Genomic DNA, 9,463 nt, shown 5'->3' on the forward strand with positions numbered 1-9,463 from the left:
ATAAACAGCTACCAGGAGAAACCAAGTGTGTCAATTCATAAGAGACAACTTGTCTTCATATTCTCACTCAGCTTGTTCAAACCTTGAACAGCACACAGCATAAATAATTCATGGCCCTTTTAAAAGGCTTGCACTGCATTACTCAGTGCAATGTGACTGGCTTCATGGGCTCTTTACACTTCAATTCACTTCTCACTTACCCCCGCGCTAGGTCTAAGAAAAAAAAGGAAAAAGCCACAGGCCCTCTTTCATTCAAAGGGGATCTTTGCACGTGGATGTCAAAAATTTACCTGCTCCTTCCAGGTGGCATTATGCCAGCCTAGGTAGCAAAAGATGGCAATTCTAGATGAGGATGGGTTTGTTTTGTCCAATCTGGTATTATTTGCTTATGGCTGGTTTTTTTTTTTTTTTTTTTTTTTTTAACTTTATAGCAATAGAGTTTAACAGAAACTTACAAAGTTCATAAGGAGAAATAGTAACTGTAAATGTAACAGAAAGGTAATTTTAGGTGGGCCTGAAAATCCTCCCAACTGTGGCACAAGAATACAATAGCAACAGATTTGGGATAATTCTCATTATAAGAACAGACAAAAGTTGAATTAGGGTCTATTACCAGTTTGTCTTTCTGCCTTTCACCATGGATTAGAAATCCACTTCTTCCATTGCCCTCCGGGTACGTGACCTTGCAGACGCCAACTCTACTGAGACCGCCTCCTTCTTGCGGCAACCATCCCCCACTGGAGTCATCTCGGGTCATAACCACAGCTTTGACTCGCACAATATAGCTGTCACTGCAATGGCAACAAAACAAAAACAGAACCTTTTGTGAGCATCACAGTCACATCGCAGTGGTTTTTCTTGAGGGTGGTATTTAGATGGTGCTGTGCTGACCCCAGCGAAGAGTTTCTGCCCAGGATGGAAGTCCACCTCTGTCATGGATGGCCTGGAACACTCAAGCTACCGTAGGAAAGAGACCCACCAACCTGCTGGGTTTCCAGATGTCAACACACAGATCAAACAACCCATGGTCCCTGACACTCTTTGCCTCATGAAGCTACACACAGGGACCAAGAGAGCGGGGTGAACCAGGCACCACCCCAGGCCCAACTCCCACTTTGGGACATTAGGTTTTCAAAGTGCTGGAAGAACACATGGAGCTCAAATAACCCATGAACAAAGCGTTTCAAGGTTTCTGTGATCAAATTTGTGAAGTGGGCTTTGGAAGATGATGCTCAAATTCCTCCACATCTGGGACAGTTTTATGGGGAAAACCCCACAAATGTGGCTCCAGCTGGTACCTCAGATGAAAAGAGATGGGAATCAGCTCAGCTCAGGTCATCAGGACCATACCATGTCCCTGAAATAATTTCACCAGCATTTCAAGGGGCTGAGAAAGGCAGAGCGTCATAACCTCACAAGAAACTATTCTGGAAGCACCTAAAATCTGGGGATAATTCAGATGCTCACCACAAGGGCTCAGAAGAGCCCCCACAGTGGGAGACTCCAGGCCTCCTCCTGTACCCTTTCCACAAAGCAGTCACTCCATTATCTGCTGGGGACATCACCAGGGTCATTTGGAAGCAGAAAAGCCCCTACGGAACACAAGCAAAAGCCACACACCTTGCATGGAATATGCAACAGACTGCAAGCTAAAATGGGTTGTCCCCAGCACAGAACTGTTGGGAAATACCCAAATTAGCTTTTCTGTCCTCATGCTGACGCTGCATCAGTGCTGCCCATCACGTGCTGGACACTGATTAACACAGAGATGCTGAGGACAGCGTTGCCAGCTGTGATGCCCTGGCAGGGAGGTCACCACGACGTGCTTGGATGGCAGCCATGCACAACCATGGCACTGTCAGCTGCAGAGCTGCTGAGGCACCCAAAGGTGCCCACAAAGCTGCTGCAGGGCCCTCAAACCTGGGAACATCAACAGGGGTGAGAAAAAGGGATGTGCAAAGAAAAGTGCCCAAGGACTGTCCGTCTCCAGGCTACCAGGTGACCTCCCCAGGAGAAGCAGGATCAACACACAGAGGGCTCCAAGAGGCAGCCTTTCAAAACGACAGGTATCATCCTTTATGGAAAGAAATTCCTTCCTGAGAAAAGCTCTGTATCCAGGTATTTTCCCAGCATCCTGTACAGCATGACAAGCAGTAGTAGCTTTCTTCATTCTGCACCAGGTAGAACTGCTTCATTTTCAGACATTATTTTTGCAGCAATTCAGGGGCTAGCTCTTCAGTTCCAAGCTTCCCTCTCTCTAACATGACCAGATTTAGCATCTAAGCAAGCAGTCTCATGGATCCTACCTGAAGGCAGTCTGAGGACAAACCAAGGGAAGCAGTGAGCATCTTCTGGGACCAGCTTATCTCTTCTGCAGCTACACAGATCTCACAAAACACATGCTGCAATTTTCTCTTCACAGCCTTTATTTTATGGATGTGCCAACTTTCTCGCTGGACCTACATAATGACAGCAGTGCACAGATGCTAGAAGTTCATCCCCTGCTGCCTGAGTACTTTGCACTGGCTGATAAAAAGCTTTCCAACACACTCTGATACACAGCCACAGCTGAAACACACAAAGTATTCACAGAACTGGGAAACTATGTTTTTAAGAATATTTTTGCTTGAGTCCTTAAAGCAGCTTCCTGGTACAGTAAACAGGGCAAATGTGTCCATAAATAGATCGTTACCTTTTTATATTTTAATGAAAACCTGTTTCTAGATTTTACAGTAGCAACGTTAATCTCCTGACTTCCTGATACTCAGAAATAAGCAAAATACTTCAGCTAATTTCCTACTGTGCAAAAATTGAGCTGCTTCCATCCAAGACAGTTTTTGTTTTCTTCTCTGTACCTCTCCCATATGGTCTATAAGGATTAGCAATTAGCAGATGAAGTAAAAAGAAAGCCAACTATACATTTCTGTATCTTTCTACTTATTCCCCAAGGATACTTTCTGGACTTATTTTTAGCTCTCTTCTGAAGTCGGAGCCACTCAATACGACCTTCCCTCCCATCCTCCCACAAAAGTCATCCGCAGAAACTGCTGCTTCTCCTTCCACACTTGAAAATTGCCACTGGCATTATAGCTTCCTGCTGGATTTACCATTCACTTTTATGGCAGCAGTTGGAGCCTTTGGCTGCCCCAAAAGTAATGCTGTTTTCAGTTACTTTGCTGCAGAAACTGTCCACTTAAAGGAAAATTAAGCAAGTAGCAGCTACTCAGTACTTTGTGACTCCTGCCAGTTATTTACACATTTCTATCACCTCTCAGTTAATTCTCTAGGCTCACAATTACACTTGAGTATTACTGGATACCTATTCATTAAACTTAGGAGCCCTGACCATCCCTGCCCATTATAACGACAACCTGGTGGGGCACACAGCCACACGGTTTTCCTCTTCATATCCACATCTATCCATGACCTGTGGCCCTTACAAACTCTGCCACTGCACGCTGAGAGAACACCATTTAAACTGTGCTCTTCCCATCCCGAAGAGCAACCTCCTTAAGTTTATTAAGCCAGAAAATCTAGTTTCCACTCCCCTGCCATGGCAAGACGACCTCTGTTCCCCTATTAGACAAGAGCCTTGTCCAGCAGAAGGGTTCACCTTTGGCAGGGCAGGCAGAGCTCTGGCTCCATTAACGTAATCCCTTGGCACGCTTTCCTGCACGATCAAAAGTCACCAGTGACGCTGGGCTCCCTGCAGAGCCCCGTCCCCACTCCTGCTCTGCTCCAGCCACAGGCATGTTTCCCAAAGCGCAACCTGTGCCAAGGGACTCGGAAAAAAGAAAGGAAAGGTAGAAGGAAAGGAGGTTGTTAAGGGTTCTTAGGGCTTGACATCTTGGTTTAATCACTGGATTAGGACTCAGAAGCTGCATGTTGAATTTTCAAGCCTACACACAGCTTCCTCCAGTCTTCTATGTCTAAATCCTGCCTGCTGTTTCCATCCACGAGCCTGGAATAGGCAATGCTTCTTTCTCTCATGCCAGTGTTGATAAATACTTGGGAGGTACTCAAATATTTCAGTTCCATATAAGGATCTCGCTTCCTTAGTGTAAAAGCTGTTTATTTTCTTTGCTATTTAATTTTACACGACTGCATCAAGGCTCTGGCTGGTTCCAAGTGTTCCAAATCCTGAAGAGCAAAGGAGCGATCTGCAAATCCCATGTGCGTGCCACTGATGAAACGTTGGTGCACTGGAGTAGCAGAATAACCATATTCAAGCCATCCACCTGCATTTTTGGCATGGCAGCTGTGCAATTTGACTCTTTCACAAGAAATGGTTAATGAGGTATGTGAAAATATTTGGTCCATTACAACTAATGAGATACTGATAGCTAAAAATGAAACAGTTAGAGAAAACCCCACAGTAGCCTTAGTTCCCCTTGTTTTATTGGATCCTTGAAACTTTTAAGACTGCTCTAATTGTTGGATTTATTTCATGCAAACTATTCTTAATTATGGTCTTAAATGCTATCTTAACCCTACAGATTTATCTTCAACAGCCTTAAAAGCTTGGGAAGAAAGTATCTGAAGGGATTACCCAGCTGCAATGGCAGGCAGCCAGTATGTTCCAGGGCTGCTCCAGGTTGTCTGCCTGCCCCGCCCTGAGTAAAAAAAAAAACCAGAAAGAACTTGGGGAGTAAAGGTAGCACCGAAAAGCACGTGTTGTTTTCATTGGAAGGAAAAAGAGAACTCTTTAAAAATTATAGCTCGTGGGTATGCATATATATCTACAAAAGTAGAAAAGAGTGTGTGCATGTATAAGTGCTCTTCCGGAGGACATAGAATTTTCGTAAACAAGAAGGGAACTGAGTATTACCTCTGTCATCACTGAACCCTGGTTGCAGTAGCTGTAAGTCCAACTCGCAGAGCGTCTGTGTGCCTAAGAGACAGGTGACATTTAAAGCTGATAGAAGTGCTGCCCCCAGCATGCACACAGTGGCTGCCATCATCCTGTGCTCTCGGACATGAGCCACATCACCTCCAGCAACACCAGCGGGGGACAAACATGAGCCCCTTGGATGGCCAATGGGGGCTTATGGCTGCAATCCTTCATCCAGGACTAAACACCAAGCAATTCACTCCTTAGTTAAGGCTTTATTTTCACCACTGTCTTTGTAAAAGGAGGGTCAAAGTAGACAACTCCCTTCCACCAGCTGCTCTTCTTTTCCACTTTGCTTCCAAAGCAGCAACTGCAAATACCATCCAAGATGTCTAAAAATCCCAAGGGGAAAAAAAAAAGTAGTCCAACCCACCAAATTTACTACTTTTTTTTGAGTCACATCTAGCATCTAAAACACTTCACAGACACCTTCCATAACTCAGTAATGTTTTTCCCTCTAGCCAAGCTACTTGATCAAAATATAAGCTTATAAACTTCCACGCTATTGCTGCCATAAGGCACTTTGGTATTTTCCTCCCTTCCCAACTCAACAGCTTACAAGGCCAGGAGAGATTCAGGTCTCAGAAAAAAAGGTAATTGCATATAATGGGTTTCAACATTATGGATTTCTGTCTTTTAATGCACGCATCTACATTCCCAGATCCCAGGTTTCAGGGAAGAGCCAAAAGGACAGCAGGAGGCTGCTAATGGAACAGCAGCAAAAGTCAAGCTGTTCAGCTGAACCAGGCACATAAACACAATTTAAACTATCTAGATCCAAACAAATGTAACTTTACAACTACTGGGGCATAACCTGTCTCTGGCTGACCTGGATGTATTTCACAGCGCCAGGTATTTTCCCTGCCCCAGCAGCTCTGACAGCTGGAGTTAAAGCCATCCCATCCTGCCCAGGTGATTGCTGCAGGTTATATTGTAAGGATCCTCTCTGCAGTTCATCCCACAGCCAGAAAGCAGGGACATTTTGGTGGAAGACATGAAAAGCTGCCATTTTTGGAGTCCCACTTCCTTTATCTGTTGGTTGGTTCGTGAACCTTCTAGCAAGGGTGATTATCTGCAGATGATAACCAGCATTTTCTTCTTCAAATCCTAACTTACCAATTTCTTTGAAAGAAACTTTCTGAGTGCATGCAGCTACAGCAAATTAAGTTGATATTTCCATACCATTTAGATTTCCAGCAGGTTTGAAACTTTTTCATTAAATATCACCAAGAAAAAAAGACATCTGCGTCTCTCTGGCCAGATCAAATGTTAGAATGGAATCTGAAGAAAACCATGGAAAACCTCCCAAAAGTCTTCCTTGCCCTCACCTCTGCATCATGTCAGGAACAAAGAACCACTCTACCTGTAACCCAACTCTTGTATAACCAATTTGCAACCTGTATTTTTCTGCCTTTCAAATCCAATACCAGCAGAATAAAAGAGCATCTGGGAAATTTTAGTTTCCACACAGTCAGAGTAAGTACAAACAATTCAGTCTCCACATTTCTTGCTCCAGAGATGCTGGTTGAGTCTAGAGCAGCCCCAAGGGCAAAATGAAGAGGGGTCAGGTCTCCACAGCCAGTGCTCAGCAAGACTGGGTTTGCTTCCAGCACTGCAGTGCATCCAAAAATCCTCCATAGGAAAAACTAATAGCAGTTTTGGTTGGTTTGTTTTTTTTTTTTTCCAGAAGAAAAAGGACTTCTCAAAAAACCAAGACACCTGCAACAACCCAGCCGCCCGCCTCCACATCTCCCTTAAATGCCGAGGCAGTGAGGAACAAAGGAATCCTTTCACCAAAACGTTTGTTCAACATTTGAGGCTGATTTTATTGAGTTTACGAGAAACAGCTCTATCCTAACTAGCTCAAATGGGATTTCATAATCCCGTAATTAGTTCAGGTCCTTCCAGGAAGCACATGAGAATTCATTCCTGAAATACATATATACATATATATATTCAAAAATATATGTATTATGTAGTCCTGCATGGATTAAATCAATTTTTTTCTGACCAGCATAACATCTTTTCCTGTGCCAGACTTGCCCAGTGATCCCCACAAAGTGCTGTACATGTGGAGAAAACCTCAAGTGAATTGGAAGCAGCTTTTTAGGGAAAAAAGCTGGCCTACAAGCCAGCTGATAGGCAAGCAAAGATTCACTGATGCAGCTCAAGCGCACAGAATTTTTTAAAGTCTCTCCCCAGAAATTAGCTTATTACACAAACAATATTGAATTAAAATTAAAGGCTAATGGCATTGGGGCAGATTAACTTATGACTTGTGTCTGTATTGAAGCATTTATGTAACATTGTTGAAACTGTGCTAGAGCTACCAAAAGCCACAGCCAATTTTGTTACAAAAAGACCCAAAACAGTATTTTGATTTTTTTTCTGCTAAAAGGTAGCCATGACATCACTGGGACATGCACACTAATGACAAAACTTTTAATGAGCAACCATTCAAGGGAAGCTCTCAAAAAAGACTTTCCTTCAAATTTGTTGCAACAAATGGTTATAGCTGCACATGGTGGCACGTCTTGAAAAGTTAAAAGGGGCAGCATAATAAATTTGAATAATTTGCCCTGCACCTCATGCAGTACAGGCAAGAGTTGCAGCCTCAAGTCCTCCTATTTTCGTGCAAGAGTACAAAATATTAAGATTACAAGGAAGCTAATTAGCACTATCATTTACAGTAATGACTAATAAATTGTTGTTGCATGACAGATGGTATTTGTTTTATATCACGTGTAAGATAAGCAAAAATCACACTGAAGTTTAGCCAGCCAAACAGGTAGATTCATAAGATCTGCATCCTGAATTGATTCCCCCCACCTCAAAAAAAAGCCACAACCAAGTTCTGCCCTAATTTTTTTCCTAGCATAAACTGACCATAAGCACTCCATTACTGCTATCCTATTAGCTAATAAATAGCAATATTTAGCAAAATAACACCCCAACACACAACCACAGAAACTGCATTCCAGAAAAATGATTATGTCTGCACACAAACATATACAGAGTATTCCTGTAAACTCAAAGTTTACAAAGAAAAGAAAGAAAATCGCTCACCCAAAGGAAGTTGAATTTTCCCCCACTCTCCTCCATTTTGATCAGTGGAGACTACAACAATATTTACCCCTCTGTAAACATCCTCAATGACACGTATGTTATAACTATGAAGAGTAGATAATATTTTGCAAATATTAAAGAAATAAAATAATTCTGTGACTCAATTCCAGCTGGGTCTGTATCAGAGGAGAGGTGAGGGAGTAAGCCTCTAAATCTAAAGGGTTTTCATCTTTTGCCAGAGAAATAAACATAAAAAAGAAGACATTCTTGGCTATATCAAAACCAGCATGCACATTGTTTTTGCCTTCAACCTCTCTTTAAATCCCCTACTCCATCAAATGTCCATGGAGAGGGACAATAAGGGAAGCAGCTTCCCAGGCAGCATCTATTTTTCCTGTTGGTATTTAAAGAAAGGGTGAATGTTGAACCATTAGTTCTGAAAAAAACCTGATATGTAACCATAAATGAAAGGCTGTGTTTCACAGAAGAATTCATACATATTCACTGATAAATCATATGCTGATTTAGACAACATTCAGAAGGGCTGTGGGGGCAGATGGGGGAAGGCGGAGGAAAAAAAACCCCAGGAGTAAAAAATATGGAATCATATGCATCCAGAGCACACTTACCTGCTGGGGGATGCCATTTCCTCTACATGTTAAACCTTTACTGCTCCATTTTACCACCATTGCCACCGCCAGCCTCCCTGCCTGCACTGGTTACCCCGTGTCCCAGCTGGCTGCTGCCGGGCAGGCAAGCGGCTTCCCCCCATTCGTGATTCAGTCTCCTTGAGGGATGTGCTGCATTGTGCGGGGTGAGTCATCCCAGAGGTATTCTGCACATTACAGCCCCAGCCGGACCATTACTCATTCGCAATATCCTCCTGGCTCGGAAGAACACATCGACCAAAGATCCTTGTTTCCCCACCCCGGTTATAGGCTGGGAAAAAAATAAAATAATTATGATACAGCTGCCATAAACTCATGATGGGGGTGTTTAGCAGCAGCTGATGGGGCAAACGTGCTGCTGACAGGCTGCCCCAGCCCAGCAGGCATGTCACCCACGCACCCAGGGCTGCAAACAGGTCCAAAGTTGAACGCAGGTGTCATTTCCTCTGGTAGCCTGTCAGCACTTTATTCCCAAAAGCTGCCAACACAGCACTGGGACCAAGGGTCCAAACCACTCAAAAGGTTTGGAGGAAGCACTCAGCCTCCCAATGTGTCTGCCTCCATCACAACTTTTAATGGGGTTTTAAATACTTCCAGTGGGCAACGAGCTGGTATCAGCTATAGATCCTCATACACCCCACCTTTGCTGGCAGCCCACACAACTGAAGTGCCAACAGTGACATCCCTGCACACAAGCTTCGTTTTGGACACTTGGTCTCAAATGCTCCCTTGCTGCTCAGAAACCTTCACAACTGCTGGAACCCCTCACTCAGCCAGGGTGCCATGCATGTCCCCAAAAGTTCTATGATGATCCCCAACGTATTCTCATTAAAGCAGA

The 9,463-nt window shown here is 43.7% G+C and overlaps 1 protein-coding gene across 1 annotated transcript in view; it reads right to left on the reverse strand.

Moving 5' to 3' along the window:
- SPRED2 (sprouty related EVH1 domain containing 2) overlaps positions 1 to 8,618 on the reverse strand; it is a 34,730-nt gene extending 26,112 nt beyond the window's left edge. The window contains exons 1-2 of the mRNA XM_008635449.2: positions 8,587 to 8,618; positions 614 to 791 (exon numbers count right to left, since the gene is read on the reverse strand). Of these exons, the coding sequence (XP_008633671.1) occupies positions 614 to 791; positions 8,587 to 8,603 (195 nt within the window). The 5' untranslated portion in view covers positions 8,604 to 8,618. The remainder of the gene's footprint in view (positions 1 to 613; positions 792 to 8,586) is intronic.
- Positions 8,619 to 9,463: the final 845 nt, after the last annotated feature.

Source organism: Corvus brachyrhynchos, unplaced genomic scaffold, assembly GCF_000691975.1.
Source record: "Corvus brachyrhynchos isolate BGI_N302 unplaced genomic scaffold, ASM69197v1 scaffold416, whole genome shotgun sequence".
Taxonomy (NCBI): domain Eukaryota; kingdom Metazoa; phylum Chordata; class Aves; order Passeriformes; family Corvidae; genus Corvus; species Corvus brachyrhynchos.